The 21,923-nt window shown below is 38.1% G+C and overlaps 1 protein-coding gene across 1 annotated transcript in view; it reads left to right on the forward strand.

Annotated features, from left to right (window-relative positions):
* The window catches only part of CA14 (carbonic anhydrase 14), a 449,592-nt gene that overhangs the window by 165,335 nt on the left and 262,334 nt on the right, over positions 1–21,923 (forward strand). The window contains exon 4 of the mRNA XM_044079914.1: positions 19,038–19,180. Within this exon, the coding sequence (XP_043935849.1) occupies positions 19,038–19,180 (143 nt within the window). The remainder of the gene's footprint in view (positions 1–19,037; positions 19,181–21,923) is intronic.

The raw sequence follows: 21,923 nt of genomic DNA on the forward strand, positions 1-21,923 counted from the left end.
TGCATATGTAGTTAGCCAGATGCTCTTGACATTGTCCTTGATTTCAAATAAGCAGATACCAAAAAGGAGTGGCACCAAGACTGATCCATGAGGGACTCCACTGGTGACTGGCCTCTTTGTAGAGGTGAATTCCCCAGTTCTAACTTCCTGGGTCCTGTCTGTGAGCCATCTGGCTATCCACTAGGCAACATAAGGGTTTGTACCTAACCTCCTGAATTTGCAACAATGTCTAAGTGGGGTATTGTGTCAAATGCCTTGGTCATGCCAATGTAGGCAGTGTGAACCATTTTGCACTCATCTGTTGCTTTGGTGACCTCCTCAAAGAACTCCACCAGGATGAGTAGGCATGACTTGCCCTTGATGAATCCAAACTGTGTTGGATCTAATGTCTGGAGGTTTTCTGTGTCATTTCTGATGACTTCCATGGTAGTTCTTTCCATGGCTTTGCATATAAGACTAATGGGTCTGTAGTTTACAGTGTCTGCAGATGGCCCACCTTTATACAGACGATTATGGTTGCTGTTCTCCATTCATGAGGCACAAAGTATGTTTGGAGGTACAGTTAAATTGTGATTCCAGGGCTGATAGATCATGTTCCTGCTATTTAGAAGACAACCAAGGATATTTCAATCCTTTCTCTAAGACAGGAGAGATGGGTTTTGGCCACTTAGCTCTCGGATAATTTTCTGGTATCCAGCCGGCTAGTTACACCCAGGCTACCATCAACACAGATGTGAGTTCTTTTGCATCTTCTGATCAAGAATGTATGATACACACTGTGAAGAAGTTTCATTAAGATGGGAGAGTGGAGACCCCCTTAAGAAACACCTGTGCAGTGTGCACAGGAGGTTATTGGGCTGTATTGTATCAACAGATACAAATAGTTTTCAGCTTCTGTATATTTAATCACTACACCTCCTGGTTTTTGGGTAATCTTTTGTTTTGCTCTAGTTATAGCAGACATCTGTCAGTCTGTTTGCAGAAGTACTTTAGTGTGGGAAGTTATAGACTTTATCAGGCCCTTAAAAAACACAGCCTAAGTTTTCCCACTTGAGAAGAGGAAGAGTTTCTGTCTGCAGAGTGGGTGTCCTAGCTTTGACTGGTAGTCTGGGTGGTGAAAGGCCATAGAGCATGCAGAAAAATGGCATTGTCTTTCCTGGTAATAGAATCTGAGGAGATGTTCTGGAGTCTACCATATGGTTAGGCTGACTCATGGAAAACAGTACATGAAGCATATGATCATTTAAAAGCACATGCTGATTGCTTCTTTAATGTCTTGTTTATTAAGCTTGTGGACATAACTTACTTTAAGCACCCCACAAGATGAACAGTAGCAAAGCCTACCCACATCCTGTCTTCAGAGACAGCCTGGGTATTATGAAACACAAAGAGTTTTCCTACTGCATACATTGTTTTGAAAATAGCAAAAAAGAAGTCGGAATACAACACATTCATTGGAGGGGCTAGTTCCCTCCTGAACCCTCACCACAAATGTTGTGAGTTATATAAAGTTTTTAAAGGCTGCAACTGGAGGGTCATGGGGACAACAGTCTCCTTGCTGGAAGCATGCATTACTAGTGATAAGCAACAGAAATAGTAAGAAGTGTTTTCATCTTACCATTTCTTTGAGTTTGGTGTTACAGCAGCATGACATTGCATGTACTGTTTATTATCAGCCATCTAAATATACATGGGTATCAGTTAGCACTGTCAACCATCTGTAAGGTATATGAGCTTGTGAAGGGGGGGCAATGATTTTTCATTTGTTTCAGATATGACTTCTGTGTTGAAAAATAAGATTACTAATGGCACTAAGATAGGGACTACAGTGGATAATGTAGGAATAACATTGCTGTATAGACTTGATGAACTGGGCTGAAAAGTGGCAGTTCATTTATGTAAAGTTTTACCTTTTGGCTATTATATATATATATATATATATATATATATATATATATATATATATATATATATATCTCCAAAGAACAACCCTTGAAATGTAGAGCAGTAAGGATGACTTCAATAAGGCAAGACACCAAAGAAGAATTACAAAAGATTTTTAAGATGTTTATTGATAGGGACTACCCTGCAAAATTGATTAGGAATATTATTGATGAAGTGGAAGCTGGTTGGAGCACCAAATAGAAATCTCTCTTGGGGATGGGACTAGAAGCTAACAATTTAGATCACAACCACCCTGCTAAAAGATTTGAAAGAGCAACAACTATTCAGTTTAATGTCTGTACTAAGGAAGTTTGAGATATCATTTTAAAACACTGGAAGATTTTTAGGGCATGTCCTATTATTTTTAATCAATGAGGAGAAAAAACTCAGTTTATTTACAAAACTGCCCACAATTTTAAAGCAGTATTTGAACTTCCCCACATTTTCAATTTGGATACCATACTACAGGTACCACACAATGTGGTCATTGTAACCAATACAGTTATATTTTTGAGGGTAACACCCTGATTTTGGAAAATAGTTTAAATTCCCTGATATACCTGTGTAGAAGTAGCTGTGGTACTAGGGAATTAGTTTACATTGCTAAATGTTTAACATGTAATTGTTTTTATATTGGGAAAATGGAGAGGTGTTTAAGGAAGAAGATTTAAGAGCACCTTTACGATTTTAAGAAACAGAGCGGTAACAATTCTATATTCAGACATATTAATTTAAGTGACAGGTATAAAGCTTTTAATTATAGGTTCTCTATTCTGGACAAAGTAGATGTTGACCCATGTGATGGTGATTGGCGTACTAGACTGGAGTACAAACGCTACTAACCCACCAGGTCTAAATGAAGTTGTTTCTCTACAACCTGTGCTCAAATTTAGAGCAGGCAAGATATAACGCAAGTATTTTATATTTTGTATTATTATTGTTATCATTTTTATTTAAAGTTTGTATATTTTGTATGTAAAGTATGTTAGACACACTTAAATTCTGTTGCAAACTCAATACCTTTTATAAGGCATTTAAAAAAAACACTTTTTAAAAAAACGTTCCAATTGTTTTTAAACAGATTTTAATTGATGTATTGTTCTTTGGGGTCACCTGACTGTCCTATTGTCCTGTTTTAAGAAGAAGTGATTTTTTTTGTTACTCTGCCCACTTTCTTAGGAATGAAAGTGCTTAAAATTATGATTTTAATTCTTTCATTAAAATAGTTTTTCCTGCTGAACTGATGATTTCCTGACCCTGCATTTCATGTTCAACTTGTTGGTTTTATTATTTATATAGCTATGTGTGTGTGTGTGTGTGTTTTATATATATATATATATATATATATATATATATATATATATATATAATATATATATATATATATATATATATATATATATATATATATATATATAAGTTATATAGATAGATAGTCCTGTCTAGAGGGTTAAAATTAAATCAGTATTACAAGAGAATGATAAAGCTATGGCACTGGCCTATAAAACGTTGTGGTGTAGTTCCAGCCGTATTCATTCCACAGATGTTATTGCCATCCTTGTTAGGCATAGCTTGAGTGCTGTGCATAGTTTTTAGAATTAAAAATATGGTTAAAGAATTAGAAAGGACAACATATGACAAGCGTATGATTGTTTTGGACTGAATGTGTACAATAAAGAAAATAAGGGGTGGGGTAGGTATGATCTAGACACATAAAATTCTACCTAATGCTACTTAGGTTTATAAGTTCATAGGTAGGTACTAGGCTATCAGCCTGAGGGCATTTATAAGCCTAGCCAGAGTGTGTTGGCTTTCGCCGCCCCATTGATTAATTAACTGATCCTCTGTCAAGCAGAGCCAATGAAGTGATCCCAGGGGTGTATTTTCTGTTACTCACTTGGAATGTTACATTAGCTTGAATTAAAGTGGAAGGCTAAAAATGGCTAAAGTGGAAGGCTAAAAATAGAAGAATAAGTAATAATTTACAGATAAACAGTACAACTTTTAGTCTGGACTTCTGAGAGAGTGGTAGATAAAAGGCATACACTGTCTAAGGAAGTGGCTGGTATAAACCATCAGCACCATTCAAAATAGATTGAGATAATGGCAGAAGGATACTAATGAGTGGGGATCAAAGTGCTACAGGCTGTACAGACATTTATTTCTGCTTGATATGATTTCAATGTAACATAGCCTGTGTATTATTTTACATTTTAAATATTTTCTTAGTTTATGCCCTAATTTGCTTTTCCCTAATATGTGTTTTCAGTCTGAAAAAGGAAGTGAATCCTTCCTATTTTATGAACATATATAGTATTATATTAGTAAGTACGAATATATGTATGTTTAAGGAATGATAGTCACTTTCCATGCAGCCATGGTAAAATTGTGAGAAACAGAGACACAAACTGGCTTAGATCTTAGATAAAACTTGAAGACTAGGGAAGGGCAATATTGAATGTGCACTGATTTGCACTGAAAATTAAATTATGAACTTTGGCTGAAGTATAAATACCATACATATATGCATGTATACATATATTTTTTCAGTTGTGTTAATTGTGAAAATGGATGCAAAGAGTGAAGTATAGTCTTAAGAAACTGAAAAAAAACTTGTTAAGATTTATGCATTTTTTTTTTTTCATTTTTAAAACACCTTTATTGAATTATCACTTGTGACACAGGTAAACTTACATTTATATAAAAGTAATCAAAGCATATTAACAAGTTCATATTTACAAACAGTATACATAGGTTCATCGGTTCATAGGAGTGTACTAGGCTAATGGGCCTGGAGCCTTTACAAGCCTAGCCCTTAGTATTACCCTGGCATCGTGCCACCCGACCTTAGTTATTCTATACAATATAATCAGACCAAGATCACATAAATTGTTCCTGCCTTCTCTTAAGCCTTTTTCCTCCTCCAAAACATTTTTCTGCATGTATTGTTCCCACAATTTTCCATTTTTCTATAAAATTTGCTCCTACTATTTTCTAAATATCCAACTTCCTGTTCTTTTATCTCTGTTACAATATTCACTTCTTCAAGTATGGTTAGTTTAGACTTTGATTTCCATTTTCCAGTAATTGATTTTTAGCAGCCACCAGAATTAAACTTAAGAAGACTTTATTATGTATAGGTAATTCAGATCCAGTATGCCAGCTCAAAAAATAATTTCCTTAGTTACACCCATTACACTCTGAAAACACATGCTCTCAGGTACTTCTTTCTTCCCCATCACACCTCCAACATTTGCCATCTACCTGACAAAAAATTTCTTTGGAGTCTGTTTGAGGTATAAAAGTATCTATGCAAAAAATTCCAAGCAAAAATCCAAAATCTTCTAGACTTTGTTGCATATTTGGGAATCATACACATGTCTTCACATGTTTCTTTGTGAATTGCTTATTTAATCATCTCTCTTTCAAATCTTTTCGGACCTCTTCTGATTAATTCCTATAGTTATTGTGTAGCATTTTATATACTCTACTAAATTATCTCTTTTTAACAGTAGCTTCTGTTCTAGATTCAACTAAAAACTCAACCAGTATAGGATTCTCCTATCCCTTTTTCTTTGCCTATACTCTGATATCCGTCCCTAATAAGGAGGGCAATCTCTAGCCTGTAGGGTTGCCACCTTTCATTGTGGCTAAAACAGGAGTAAAGCCACACCCCTCGTGTCATCAGTAACCCTGCCCATCCCACCCCTCCCCACCCACATTCCGCCCATTTTGTGATGACACAATGTCATCACTCGGTGAGGAACACCCTCTTTTTCCATTCCTGCTGCCTCCTTTTGGCTGATTTACTATGCTTTTCTGTAAAAAAAAGTATAGTAAATCAGCCGATTTACAAACTCCAATAGTCTGTTTCCTTTTCTAAACAGAATATCGGAGTTTGTACAGTGTTTTCCGGACTACTGGAGAATCAGTTTGATTTCTGGATAGTTCAGAAAAAAAACGGAGGGGTGGCAACCCTACTAGCCTGTAGTCCAATTGCCTTCTTGACCTCTTCCCATCCTGTTACCTTTCCCTTTCTAATTATTTGTTCCCAATACCTTGGTTCCTTTGCCAGCCTCCTCCCATAAATTCCAGCCCCTGTTGCCTGTTCTCTGTACCTCTAATTGCAGTTGTCCCTATCAGCAGAATCTCCTTTCTCCATTCCCATGTTGGCTTAGTTCTTAGTATACTTCCTGCTACTTTATGACTATAATATGCTGTATGATCTGTATGACTACTATTATTGTCCTACATCCAAAATCCTACTCACTCCTTATTTCTTGAATCCCCCTGCTTCATACAATCATAGGATCATAGGAGATTACTCGGCTATTGACCCGGAGGTCATTTTAAGCCTAGCAGTTTCAACCCAATGTAATACCATAGAAGTACTAGTCAATCCCCAAGATTGCATTTAGTGATGACTGCCCATGTCCAGGAAGATTGTGGGTGCTATCCCCAGTAAGAATTTATGGTACCCCATCCACTCATCTAGGTTCCTCTTGAACAGTGTCGTAGAGGTGCTCTGTTTCACATGAATAGGTAGCCTCTTCCAAAGATGTGGCAGTCACTGTGGGATAAATCTGTCCTGCCAGCATGTCCTATTTAAATTGCAGGCTGTATTTAAGTACCTGGAACGGGAAGCCCTAGACCCATTTGATTTATGGATATGCAGTAAGTTCATTAGGTTTGGGTCTTGGGTTGCTCTGTAGGCCAGGCATAAGTTTCCCCTAAGAAATCTATATGATACGAAGTATAATGACAGGGATTTTAGTCAGTCTGTGTAAGGTACATGCTAGAGGCCCTTGATCTTCTTTGTTAGAAACCTCTGAGATCTGTCTAATTGCTGTAGGTGCTTAGTGCAATACATACTGAATGTGGCGTTATATTCAATTATGGGCCGGATAAGTACCGATTATAGGGGGGTTATAACTTATTTTGCTCTCAAGGTAATGCCTTTACTAATCAAGTGAGCTACATGGAAAGCTTTCCTTACAAAGGTAGACACGTGGTGGTTGAAGCTAAGGTCGTGGTCAACCTGTGATCCCAGGTCCCTTACCACTTCATGGGTACTTAGGGTATTGTTGTTGATTTGATAGTGTGAAGGGACACTGTGCCAAAGGGAATGATGATGCATTTTTTTTTGCATTCAGTTTGAGACCATGACTAATACACGAGTCGTTGGTCTGTATGAGACCCTCCTGGAGTATACTGACATCATTTGTGGATTCAATTATTGTACCTAGTTTGCAGTCATCTGCAAACTTGGCCAGCCACAACCCTTTAGTTTTGACCTGAACTTCTGAGAAGTATCTACCAAACAGTAGGGGGCCCAGCACTGACCCCTGTGGCACCCCACTGGTGACATGTTTTTTGGTTAATGTGGAGTCACCCACTTTGATAGTATGTGTCCGGTTTGTGAGCCAGTTGGCAATCCATCTTACAACAAAGGGGTTTATATTCATTTTGCTAAGTTTATCAGTGATGCCTGAATGTGGGATTATGTTGAAAGCCTTGGCCAAGTTGAGGTATGATGTGTGCACAGATTTGCCTTCATCAATGGACTTGGTCACACTTTCAAAGAAATCCACCAAATTTAACAGGCAAGATCTGACCTTCATGAAGCCAAATTGGGTTGGATCCAGGGTTTGGAGGTCACCTATGTCTTTATTTATGAGGTCCATAATGATACGTTCCATGGCCTTACATTTGAGGCTGGTCAGGCTTATGGGTCTGTAATTCCCCAGGTCTGTTGCTAGGCCACTCTTGTAGAGGGGAACAACTATTGCTGTTCTCCATTCTGCAGGAACAAAGCCTGGGGTTAGGCTATGACTGAAAAGGGTACTTAGTGGTGATGTTAGTTCATGTTTTAGTCTGTTTAGAAGACTGCCTGGGATGTCATCTTGTTCCATAGAGGCCATGTTTTTTGCCTTGGACAGAACTTTGAGGACCTGCTCTTCAGATATGTAAGGTAGTGGGGAAGTTTGGGGGAGGGTTTGTTGTAAGTTAGGAGGGGATAAGGGAGTGAAATTTTCACCAAACCTATCCACTAGGAGGTTTGCTATCTCTGTGAGGTCAGTGTGTGCGATACCATTGGTCACCAGTTCTGCACATGCTTGGGTCCTACCCCTTAGGTTATGTACATACCTGTAAATGGCCTTATGGTTATCCTTGGGAGTACTTGATAGTTTTCTTTCAAAGGAGCTATTAGAGGATTTGAAAAGTTGTCTTATTTGCCTGTTAAGGCTGATGAGGGTGCTTTTCCATTGTTGGGTCATTGTGTTTGTTTTTTTGGACAGGAACGTTTTGCATTTATTGTAGAGTTTGCTGATACTGGAAGTCACCCATGGCAGTTTGATTTTACTTGGGGCTCTGGCTTTGATTCTGTCTGGTACAGCCAAGTTTATACACTTATGCAAGTGATTGTATAGGGCTTTAGTGTAAGCTTCAATGTAGTTACCACTTTCAGCTTGGGGTGGGGCTTGGAATGCATTTATACCTTCACCTAGGAGGGTATAGTTTGCCTTGGTGAAATTTTTAGTCTCATTTCACACTTTGTGAGTTCTGGTGTTAGTGTCAGTTTGAAGGTGACTGATTTGTGGTCAGTTTTAACCAATGAGGGTCCAAGATTTGTAGAAGTACACCTGTTTGACATGTTGGTGAGGACCACATCTAGAATGTTTGTTGCTCTTGTCGGGGTATGGACAATTTGCTCCAGGGCATTTGAATTCACAAAGTCAAGGAATGTTTGTGCTAGCAAGTTTGGGCTAGTGTAGGTTTCCCATTTGATTGTGGGATAATTGAAATCCTCCATAACCAGTATGTTTGGTAAATTTGGATTGTCTTCAGTTTAGTTAAGTAGGCTTCATGGGGGTCAAGACCCATGTAGGGGGATCTATAACTGGTTAGAACTTGAATGGTGGTCTTACCCACTGTAGGCTGGACCTGAAGTAACTGCATGGAGTTGTCCAGTCTAACTAGACGCGAGGTGAGTTTATCTCTAATATAGATTAAAAACCTCCTCCTTTGGTTTTCACACGTTTATTTTGCAGTCTAAAGGTGTGGAAGGCATTGTAGCCTTGTAGGGCTGGGGTTTTCTCTGAGGCCTTAAACCAGGTTTCTGTGATTGCACAGACATCTACCTCTTCTAGTGACAGAAGGGTTTACTATCATTTTCACAAATGATATGCTGTCGGCAGTTATGCTGACAAAAATCAGAATGTCATTCGGAAAAGGAATAGTGGTGTGGATAGTCGAACACACTTATGCGAATGCAGTAGTGCATTTGCATAAGTGTGTTTGACTATATGGATAAGATCGCGGTACAATGGGGATTGGAAATTCATCCATATCCCCACTGTAGTGCGATCTCGGAGTTGGAATAAATTAGTATCAGGGGGTGTGAGGGGTGCAGGGGAGCTTGCCTCCCTGCAAAAATGTGATATGTCATATAGGAGCTTGATTTACATCAGCTCCTATAAGGCTCATAAAACCCAAAAAAGGAACTGTGGCAAGCAAAAGGCACACAAACAGGAAGTAAAAACAAGTCCTTTAATATAATAAAGCGCTTTTCGTTTGATACAATGTACAAACTTCTTCAGACAAACAATATCCCTTGCTCTAGTGCTATAAATACTAAATCAATTAATAATTCAATTAAGCAATAAAAACAGTGATGCACATTTAAACAGGAATGACCGCTTTAAAACACCTTCAATGCAAAAAAAAAAGATCAAGACTCTAAAACCAGTTATAATAGCAAACCTTAGGTCGGCTCACATAACAAAACCTACTAAATAAAAATAAACAGTAGAAACAATATTGAAAAACTTATTAAACAAAAAATTAAACTATGAACTAAAAGCAAAGTGGATTCATATAGATTTGCCACTGGTATGGCATATAGGACTCACCATTGCAGCAACCTAGTTCAACTTGACCAGCTGGAATTTCCTTCTCTTTGAAGTTCAACCAGCTTACAGTAGCACACAAAGTACTCAGCCAACCTGATAATACCCCAACTCTCAAGAGCATTATCAGCCCACATAATGCTCTCAGGCCACTTCATTCCTCCAACAAACTATTGGTCCTAACCCTAAAATCCAACAACACAGCAGGGGATTCCCTGTTTGCAAACTCGGTTGGTAAAATTTGGAACCAACTTCCTGCAACTCTTACCCAAGAAACATCTCTACCCCTATTTAAAAAAGGCCTCAAAATATACTTTAAATCTAACTGGCTCTGCCCCTGCCTAAACCCTGACTAACCAAATCCAACAACCTGGTCTTTCTCTACTTAACTGACTAACCCAATCCAACAACTTGGTCTTTCTCTACTTAACTGACTATTTGCTAGCTAGCCATTCTATTGATCTGTTGGGTCATGTCATAATGTACAATTATGCCTGCTGAGTTCAACCTTTTTGTATACTGCAGCGTTTTCCTATTGTGCTAAACATTTGCGAAATTATTTATTTATATTCTTTTCTCGTTCTGTTAACCTTTAGCATGTGCCAGTGTATTCCTACTGTGTTATACCTTCTGAAATGATCTGTCTACATCCTTTTTGCTCTCTTTGAGTATTATTGTACTATTATTATTACTTTTGTGGAGCTTTTCTCCCGGGCCGCCACTGAAAATGGACATGTATCCAGTCAGACTATCCCGGTCAACAAATGTAAAATAAATAAATAAATAAATAGTCTAGTGAGGTACCTCTCAGGTCATTCACACCAACATGAACTATGACAGAGCCATAATGGCACTTGTTGCTGAGCGACCTCAGTGCATGCGTGATTTGGCGAATCCTGGCACCAGACAGTCAGCTGACAGTGACTTTCTCCTTGTCCAACCTGGTGAATGGGACATCCATGTGTCTCACAATTGAGTCTCCAATGACAAGAAAACTTGTTTTTTGAGTGTTACACCTTACAGGCTTGGTGGGTGAGACACTGGTGTTACTATGTGTTATGGGTGCTGTGGAGACTGTGTTAGCTGTAGCGGACTTGTATTTTGGAGGTTTCTGCTATTTCAGTTTTTTGAGAGAACCTCAGCATATGTGGATATATGTGTTTGATGTATACTCTGTGAAAAAGTAGTGGTGGGTGAGTTGACAACCTTCTCCGTGTTACTGTTTTGAGTGAGAGAGAGGATGGATTTAAGATTCTTGGTGTAAATGCATCTCTTGTACTCTGTACTAGACTGTGTTATTAGTAGAGGGTTGTCTGTGTACATGAGGCAATTGCTACACTCCCTCAAGAGACCTAAGTGAACAAGTTTGGTAGGAGAAACAAGGGTAGTCCAACTGTCCATGATGCTAGGTTGCAGATTGTTGTCACTAGGGGTGGCTTTTCAGAAAGAATCACAGAGGAGCCCGGCAAATGGATATTTCTACCTGGGTTTGTTGAATTTAACAATCCAGCTTTGACACACACTTGCTCGGTAGTGTGAGGTAGTGCGCAGTAGTGCATGGTGCTGTGCGACGTGCAAACAAGCAGAAACTTGCTCAGATGCAGGGCCTAAATACCATAAGCTAAAACTTGAAAAACATCTAACAAAATTCAAAAGAACCAATGAGGATGCTTATTCCAAACCCTACAGCAGACTCCCTTTACCAGTCAGGTGCCAATCAAACTCAGTTCTCTCACAAAAGTGCAGATGGACCCCTTCCATTCTAAGATGGCCTGGAAAATGTGCTCAGAACAAACAAACCACTACAAACAGTTCCAGAAGCAGCAGGCCTGGGTCTGGACAATGCTACAGCAACTAGCTACCATAGTTTCAGTGGGAAACATTAGAGAATATTTAACACAGCAGAAAAATAGCAGTGAGACACTGAAAAAGTGTTTAAAACATCAGAAAATATGCCAGGAGGGCTCAAAAGAATGACTTAAACAGTTAACAGCTCAGTTAATTAAGTACTGCTTGGTGGAAAAAAAACAGAGCAAGCAGAACAGATAGCTTTAAAACAGTGATAAAATACCAGTAAATACTTAACAAACAGTGGAAACAGTAAAAAAAGCTTGCTAAACAGTGAAAACAGCAATGAAATTCAGTTTTACAGGCACAGAATATCAGGCAGTTGCAGTATAACAGTGTAGTTTAGTATACAGTGAATAAATACAGTATAAAAGTAGGTGGCAGGCAATAAAAAGTGCAGTAAACAGTATAAATAAGCAAAAAACAAAAAACAAACAAAAAAAAAACAGACAACTTATGTTTTTTTGGAAGCTCAGAAGCCTCTAGTTGTCTGCTATTCCAGCTCAGAGCTGTGGCTAGTAGCCCACCTCAGTTCAGCTCAGTACAAACAAGCAGAAACCTGCTCAGATGCAGGGCCTAAATGCCAGAAGCTAAAACTTGAAAAAAACTCTGACAAAATTCAAAAGGACCAATGAGGATGCTTATTCCAAGCCGTAGATCAGCCTCCCTTTACCAGTCAGGTGCCAATCAAATGCAATTCTCTCACAAAGGTAGAGACGGGTCCCTTACAATCCAAGATGGCCTGGAAAATCTGCTCAGAACAAACAAACCACTACAACAGTTCCAGAAGCAGCAGGCTTTTCCACTTTGAATTGTAGCTTTTTGCTTGTGTTATGTATAACAGCCTTAACTGTGTAGCTCTAAAATATCCCTTCAAATCGGATAATCTTAAACTTCCTTGTTCTATTGGAAAGGTCAACTTACCCCACTTGACTCTTGCCCTCTATCCCTCCTATATAAAATCCTTCAACTCTTTATTAATTACTACCCACAACTTCTCCTCTGGTTCATAAAAAAATGCCTGATCTGTGTATAAAACTAAAGGGACAAAAAACATTTTTACTTCTTGTACATTGCTATCCATATCCATAGGCAAGATCTTCCAGTTTCTCAGATTTTGTATTATCTTTTGTTTAGTGTCTTCCCACATATCATTAGCTTCCGTAACAATGTCCTTTTTAACCCATACTCCTAAATACTTAATTTTATTGTGTACCCATAAATATGGGTATTGCTGAACCAATTCATGTGTGGACATACTTTACAGTTATAGCTCTTGTTTTATCTTCATTAACTTGTATCCCAAAAAAAAACTTAAAACTGTCCCAGAATGTTCCACAACACTGAGATGTCCCTTTCTGGCTTTATCAGGTATAAAATAATATCATCTGCAAATAAAGCTATCTTTTTATGATTGCCATACCAATTATATCCTCAAATTTCTTTGCTAATTTCGCTAAATATAACGAAGGGAAAGAGGAGACCCCCCCCCCGCCTGGTTCCTCTGTCTAGACACAACTTATCATACAGGAAGTCTCCCACTTTAATGCTTGACTTTGATCCCTCATATATCCTCCTAATTAACCATATTGTTGTATCAGGGAATGCAAATTTTCCATTGCCCTACTCATAAAATCCCAGCTTACTCTGTCACATGCTTCTCTGACTGAAGACCCACCAACAACAGCGATATTTTCTTACCCTCTGCTTCCCTCTAGATCATCAATTTTCTGTTAATGTTTTCAAATATTTGCCTCCCATCCACAAAACCACAGTGATCCATATCTATCAGTTTTGGCAACACCTTTGTTATTTGTTTAGATAGACATGAACACTTTATAATCATGATTTAAAATTGAAATGGGCCTATATGAAGCTAGATCTGATGTATCTTTATAGTCTTTAGGTAATACAGCCACCACAGCTTTTTTCAATAATGTTGGTGCTTCCTGTCCTTTTAAAACACTGTTAGACAAAGCCTTCCAGATATAGGCACCAGAAGCTGTTGAAACCTGGGGGGTGGGGGGGGGGCGGTGAGAGGGGCACTTAGTGATCTAAAAAGGGCAATTTTTTATAACTATTTACTACTACAACATAGGTTCACTTGGAGGACTTTTTAAGCTTAGTCAATTCCCTTTTGGTTCTTGAATTAACATTTTCTGATTGGTCTTACCTGCCCCATGGCTGATAATTGTATATTAGCCCTAGTGAGAATAACTGTAATCATTCCATAGATAATTTGAAGGGACCCATATAAGAGATGCAGCATTTAGAAACTGCCTCTATCCATTAGCAACATGAGAAGCAATCCTGGAGTACATTTTCTATTACCCATCCTTAGATCCAAGTTGCATTTGAATATGGAAAGATGAGCTTTGTTTTATTTTGATGGATAGTCTGTTCTAGAGCAGTGGTAGCCTCTGTGATATATATCCATCCATCTCTCAACAACATTCAGTTTAGATACCTGAACTGAGTAGTTCTGATGCCATTTGACTTGCTGATATTAAGTAGGTCCATCTGTATTAGGTCGGAGGATGCCTTGTATGCCAGGCATGTCACCCCTAACCACTCAGTAGGATACTGAGTATATTAATAAATCTTTGAGGTGGTCCATGCAAGACCTATTGTTTAGGACTTGTATCCTTTTAAGTAAGGTATCACTGAAGGTATTTCAGTTCTTGTCTGGGCCTGGACAGATACATGCCAAAGTGGGCATTATACAAAATGATTGACCTAATGAGTGCTCTGTAAAGGGGACAACAACATCTCTAGATCTAGTCACAATCAATTTGTTTATAAGCTGTGCAATATAGAAAGGCTTTCTTATGACTCTGGGCACATGTTGGTCAAAAGTTAGGTCACTGTACACACAAGTTCCCAAATGTCAAATAATTGGGTCAGTTCTCAGAGGGCATTGTCATGATTTTGACACCAGTTATTGTTTGGGACAAACTTTCCTGCATGATGGTTAAGTCATTTGGGAATTCAATAACTGCTCCTAACTTGCAGTCATCTCAAACTTAGCCGGCCAAAGCCCTTTGGTCTTTCCTTTTACTTTTGAGATGTATATGCCAAACAGAAAAAGTCACAGCACCGAACCCTGGGAAACTCCACTGGTGAGTGGTCTCTTCCCCTGTTTTGATCTCCTGCATCATGTGAGCAAGTTGGCTACCCAGCTAGTGATGCAAGTGTTTGCTCCTACATTATTCATTTTTTGTACTACACCTGAGTAGGGGATTGTGTCAAAAGGCTTGTTCAGGTGAAGGTAATGTGGTGTGAACTGTTTTTCCTTCATCCATTGCTTTGGTAACAAGAGTAAAGCTTAAAATTTGCCCATAATTTTGAGCCTTTCACATTTTCCTCTGGGCTGTTTTCAAACACATTTTTAGGGTCATACATATATGTATGCATTCTTAGATTCACCTTCCTGATTGTATTAAATTATATTCCTTGTATAATACAGCACCAGTTGTTAGAATGTGCTTTAAATTTGTAGTTTTGAACAGTCTTCTAGTAAGCAATGAAACAAAATGTATGAACCAATGACAAAACTACCCATTTCAGAAAATTTCAACCATAAAAGGGAACTCAAAATTCTCTCATTACAATCCACCAATATCAGTAAATATATATGCAAAATCCCTGCAGAAGTAAGTAATCTAAATAATTCCACATTAACGGGATCTCTAACTAATGAAGAGGCTGCTGCTAGAAACAACTTTATATTTCATTGTTTCATCTACAAATAAAGTGGCTGTTGCCCTTGAAGAAAAAAATTGCCTATGTTACATTAAAAAATGATAAGCTAGTAATATTGTAATAGGAAATGGATGGCAAACTGATAACAGGTTCATAGTTACTAGGTAATTCCTCCAAAGGAGGACATTCACAGGACTGTAGCATCCACTCCCTTTAAAGTACAACAGTACAGTATCAGCGATCCAGCTGCATACTGTGGGAGTAGAATCCACAGCCTTCTGCATCAAAAGTAAGGCTACTACCTGTTGTGCTACTAACAATGCAAACAGACTTGGAATAAGCAGCACTAAACTTCTCTTCCCCTGAAGCTCTCAGCAAAATTTTTTATTTATTTAACATTTGTTTACCAGGAAAGTCCAACTTGGAACAAAGCCAATTTTCAGCAGAGGCCCAGGGAGAAATGCTCCAGATGCATGTCTTTGTAACATGGGAGGAAACCACAGCACCCAGAGGAAACCCACACAAACACAGGGAGGACATACAGACTCCACACAGAAGGCACCCCAGCCAAGAATCAAACCAAAAACATCTTGTTGTGAGGTGACAACACTACCACTGCACTATCTACTTGACACAACTAAATCGGGTCTATATTAGAATATCAACCTTTTAAAACATTGAATGTTCTAATATCGACCCCTGTTCAGTGAACGCTGACAATATCGAATATGCAGAACAGTGAATTTTTTCCCAGGGAAAAAATTAGTTGTTGCGACACACATACACACAACACAAGCACACCAAACAAACAGCAATCCACACACATACACCTAAAATCCTACATCTAACCCTACACTAAACTGTACATAAACCACTAGCTATCCACTTACCTTAACCCAAACCCTAACCCTAAGGTCCGTCACTATTGCACACTCACCTCTCCCGCGCCCTAAACCTAACTCACCTACCCCGTCCTAACCCTCACATCCACACAATTGCACACTTACCTGACCTGCACCGTAACCCTAACTCACCTACCCCGTGCCCTAACCCTCACGTGCACACAATCGCACACTTACCTGATCCCGACCCGTAACTTTCCACCACAGTGCTGAAAATAGCGAAGCCACAGGAACGGCCAACTGAATTCCTTCCCTAGGAAGAAATTTGGTGTTCTGCAGCTTCACTATTTTCAGCGTTTGCTGAATAGGGGTCGATATTAGGACATTTGAAGTTGTGAACTAAATCTCTCAATTTCGCAGCAGAAGAAATCTGGAAAAAGACAACATTTATTTGGGGGTGGGGCAAAGGCCCAAAACTAGGGACACATTGTAGATATTGCTTGTATAATCTTAGAATGTTGCTAAAATAGTGTTTTGTGTTACCATGTGTTTCCAAAAAAGATAGGAAGACTGAAACTTAAAGGGCTATCGTTATTTAGTGAATTCCATTCTCACTGATTTGCCAGAAAACCACAAATTTTAAAAAGAACAGACCAAACTCCCTGGATCACAAGCGGTGGTGTGGGTAGAGAATGCAGGCTCCAGTACACACACACACACACACACACACACACACACACACACACACACACACACACACACACACCTTCCAGCCTGCATAACATAAACGGACTTCCAGCCTGCATAACATAAACAGACTTCCAGCAGCCTGTATAACATAAACATCTTATTGTAACATTTGTTAATGTCTGTTATGTACTTCGCAGATAAAAATTCTAGTTGTCTACTGATGTACTATGTTCTTCATCTGTAAATATGTTTGTAATTAATTGCTATGTTAATCAAATTGTTAATTGCTATGTAATCCAATGTAACTACTGTCTGTTTGTTTATTTTAACTGTGGAGCTTTTCTCCCCGGGCCTCCGCTGAAAATGGACCTAGGTCCAGTCGGACACTCCCGGTCAACAAATGTAAATAAATAATAAATGGACTTCCAGCCTGAATAAACTGAGTCACGGAGCACAACCTGCATAAGGTAAGCGTAATGGAGCACAGCCTTGGGGGAAACCAAAACACATAAAATCTCTCCTTACTGTGACTCTGGCAGCAGGACTGATGTGATCAGGAATGCAGCAGCAGTACTGATGTGATCAGGAATGCAGCAGCAGGCTTGATGCAGAACATAGTTATTTCCGCGCACATTTGTGTTTGAATTTACATTAGCGTGCAATGCACACATTGGTCTGCCTATAGGTCTTACAGCTATAAATGTGGGGAGGGGGTCGCTTCTTTCCCCTCACTTTATGCTTCCGGCATCTATGCTTCCACATCTTTATCACTTTCTTCCCTCCTAACTTCCAAACTTCCACAGAAATACCATCTATTCCCAGAGACTATAAGTCACCATTTTTATCTCATCTCCTCCTGTCTTAATTGTTAATTGTTAAGCCTCATCAGCCTCTGACCTTGGCATACTTAAGTGTTCTATAAATATTTCCATTTGTACTTTTTCTTGATTTCCACATCCCTCTGTATTATACAAATTTTCATAAAATTTCCAAAAATATCTCTAATACATCTACAGGATCTTTGGCTGTTTTTCTTGTTATAGGCTCCTTAAGTTTGGCAACAAGTCTTTTTGCTTTCTGCTGCCTTAGGCATTGTTCTAAGAGTGTTTGTAGTTTGGAGTTATTGTCAAAAAACAGTTGCTTAATAGCAATCTTTTTAAACTCATGCACATTATCTAGATATGCCCTTATTTTATGTTCAGCACTCTGTATTACTGCCTGTTCTTGTTCTGTGAGATTTCCCTTATTTCTGCAATACTTTAACATTTGTCAGCCCTTCTAAATAATTTTTATTTCTTAATCATATCTCTGTTTTCTTTTGTTTCTACCCAGTTTTGAAACTCCACTTTTAATATATCCCACTCATGAGCTATAACTTCTGAAGAAATTTCTATCTTCCCTAATAACTCTCAAATAACTTCCATTACCCATTCCTTAAAGTCCTCTCTATTTAACAGGTAGGTGGGGAAGCACCTTCATTTCTCTGCATTTTTATCTTAGTTGTTATTGGCACATGATCTGAAATAATTATGGGATGTGTATAGAAGCTTTTAATTAAATGTACATGTTCCTTTGAAATATAACTTCTGTCTAGCCTAGCCCAGTTATTTTACCTTGGGGAATAATAGGTAAATTCTCTGAGTTCCTATTATTGCATTCACATCTTCCATACGAAATATTTTTATAAATTTCTTCAGAAACCTACCCTCTTTTGTTATATTTTCCCCTTCTAGGTCCCCCCCCGCTACATCCTTATTGTTGTAAATCAAGTTATGGTCACAAACTCATGCCATTCTCTTGCCCCTAGGGGCCATATATTGGGCAAAATTGGATTATACTGGCTAGGATTGTAAGGGCTCGTAAACTGTTAGCCTAGTAATCTCCTATGAAACTATGAACCTGGGAACCGTTCAGTCACATAATCTTGAATAAACTGTCTTTGGCTAATTTGTCATTAATAATAGCACCTGTATTCAAGGACTAGACAAGACACAGAATGATAACCATTGGGGTTGGGAAGTAAGTGCTCATTTAGAAGGAAAAAACACTACTGTGAAACCAACGTGTTTATTATTTCTCATTCTTCTTTTTTTGCGTGCAGTTGTTATGTCTTTACCTTCAACCATGACTCTCCGTGGCCTTCCTTATAAATATTCAGCTGTACAACTTCATCTTCACTGGGGAGAGGAAGAACAGTCATTTGGCTCTGAACACTTGCTGAATGGAGAGAATTTTCTTGCTGAGGTAAGAATGATAAAGACAGTAAGACACAAATGTGACCGACTGTATTAAGTTATGGATTTATTTTATTTAGTTACATATTTGAACTGATTGAGGATATGCAGACTGTATTCAGCCTGTCTGAGTTATACAATAAAACTGATTCTCCCAAGGAGTGACTTTGCATCTTACAAATCTCTGGGCCATCTCTGTCAAGAAATAGAAATGTGTGCAGCTGTCTACATCAAAACTTTATATGCTTTTTTTGTTGGAGTTACTGATGTCCCCTTCCAAAAGGTAAAACAGAATGGTTTCATATATTAATTTAATTCTAATTATTAAATTATTGTAATTGTATAAGCTAAAGGTAAAACTGTTGCCGCAGACAGCACTGACTCTGAATGTTGACTACACGGAGGAACATTAAGTTGTTAGAAGACTGAGATAATGCAGTACTAAATTGTTATATTACAACATAATCATTCATTATATAACAAATGTAAAATAAGTTACAGAATTGCAAGATGACAATTTCCATAACACCTGCAGACATACTTCATGAAGTTCTTTGCATATATACCCACTAGCAGACTAATTCACAAGATATACAAAAATTATTTTGAACATACTAGTTGTTATATAGATCAAAGGTTTATTCATGCGTAGAAATAAAAAATGACAAATAAGATGACTGAATAGTAAGGGCAATAATGCAATGAACATATTTTAATGCATGCAGAACGATATAAGGAAAGAACAAAATATATAAACTTTAAAATTCAGCATACTACAGCAAATTATAAAGAAATGCAAGACCATTATTATACCTAAATAAACAAAGGAAATTAAAATAATACATTAAGTGAAGTAACTAGCATTCCTAGTACTGCATTGCTCCTAACTGAGAATTACAATTTGAAATAGTAGTATTGAGGTGTGTTAACTTTCACAGCAGCACTGCAAAGAATGTTATGTGTGTTGTGGGAATAACTAAATGCACAAGATATTCCACAAATATGTGGGAGTATTTTACAGTCTCAGAAGGGTAATATAAAGAAGTGTGGATTCTGATTTGGGTGGGTAAAACTTCATTGAAAAGTCATCAACAGTTCTGTCCTGGGCACCCCTGTTCTTTGGCATATATGAGTTTCTGCTATAAAAGCTGGTATCAAGGGAGTAGGGATAACCAGATTTGCTGAAATTACAAATTAATGGTAGCTATTAGATCTCATTCTGTCAAATTATCTAGCAAAGGGTGGACCAGACAAATGCTTGTTCTGCATTAATCATGGGTTTAGCCTCAGTGGCATAAAACTGCAGCATAGTTTCCTTTGATAAATTGGGGATCACCACAGCATACCATACAAACAGCATTCCATTTAAATCTGTCTCAGTTATCAGGGAATTATGTATCTATGTGATAAAGTCTCTTATTACCACCATGTCTCTGTCATGGTTTGAAACATTGCTCTGTCTTGAACAGTCTATCCTTTGTGGTATCTTCTTAAGATCCAAAGAAGTTATAGTCTCACTTTATTTCTGTCCCATTAGGTACATTATTAAATGTTATATTACCTCGCTAATCACTTAAACCATTTTGGCTTACATATCAAGCAGAATACTTCCCTGGGAGCCTTAAAATAACAATCTGGATGATGGGATGGGGATCATGAGTTTTCACTTGGGGTATGTCAGGAAAATCCACTAAATGGAAGACACTATTAATCTCCACCATTGCTGACTGATATGGTTGAGCTCTTCTTGACTATAGACTTAGTAAGAACCTATAAACTTATAAACCTAAAGTCATCATTTACTTTCCACTTTTAGTTTTACATAAAGGTACAGCCAGACATCATATCTCATATAAAATTCCAGATTTTAAACTGTATATTAAAATACTCTCTTATAAGTGGGCAATGAAAATACTTATAAGTTGAAATAGTTTTCCTAAATAATTCAGTTTAAAAAGGTAAAGCACATTGTTAGGCACATTGCTAGATTTTACAGCCTTATGTTACACTCTTCATACATTATTTTGATCTTTTTTTTGGCATGTGATTCCATATTATAGTAATGCAATGGCACCACAGAATAAGCCTGATAAATTAGTAAATAGGAGTCGCCCTATAGAATGTACTTCTCAGTCTATGTCCCAAGAGTTTATATGCTTTATGCAAGCAATAATGCTTGACAGGGTGTGTGTTAATGTGTAATTAATGCCCGCCCAGGGGTGATATGAGGCCCGACACCGCAGTCCTCAATCATTTAACATTTAGAGAAATTTTAGACAGTTAGTAGAGAAATTAAAGGTAAGTTAGTCTAATACAAACAGGAATTGCAATATGGAGTGAGGGAAAAACAAGCTTGTGGTATATTTTGAGACAAAGTCAGTGAAGAGAATTTGATAGAAGTAAGGAAGTAAGTGAAGAAGGGAGAGTAAGGAGGTATAGTGAATGAAATGATACTTATTCACATTTAGGGATATAGTTTATATTGGTTTTGCGCAAGAACAGAGCCAGATTTTAGCTGGGAAGTCTTTCAGAGTGGTTTTGAAAGAAGGGAGGGAGGGTATTGACATAATGGATACAGGTAAGGAGTCCCTGACCTTAGCAAACTTGTATGACTACAGACAACGCCCATCAGATTTGATAGGTTTGTAGACAGACAGTAGTTTTTGGTCATTGGATTGCAATGACCGACTGGGAAAATGGTTGCATAGAATGCTTTTTAATGCAGATGGATGCTGGGTAATTTTATAGTTGGT

Source organism: Protopterus annectens, chromosome 8.part0, assembly GCF_019279795.1.
Source record: "Protopterus annectens isolate FY-2018-M chromosome 8.part0, PAN1.0, whole genome shotgun sequence".
Lineage (NCBI taxonomy): Eukaryota > Metazoa > Chordata > Ceratodontiformes > Protopteridae > Protopterus > Protopterus annectens.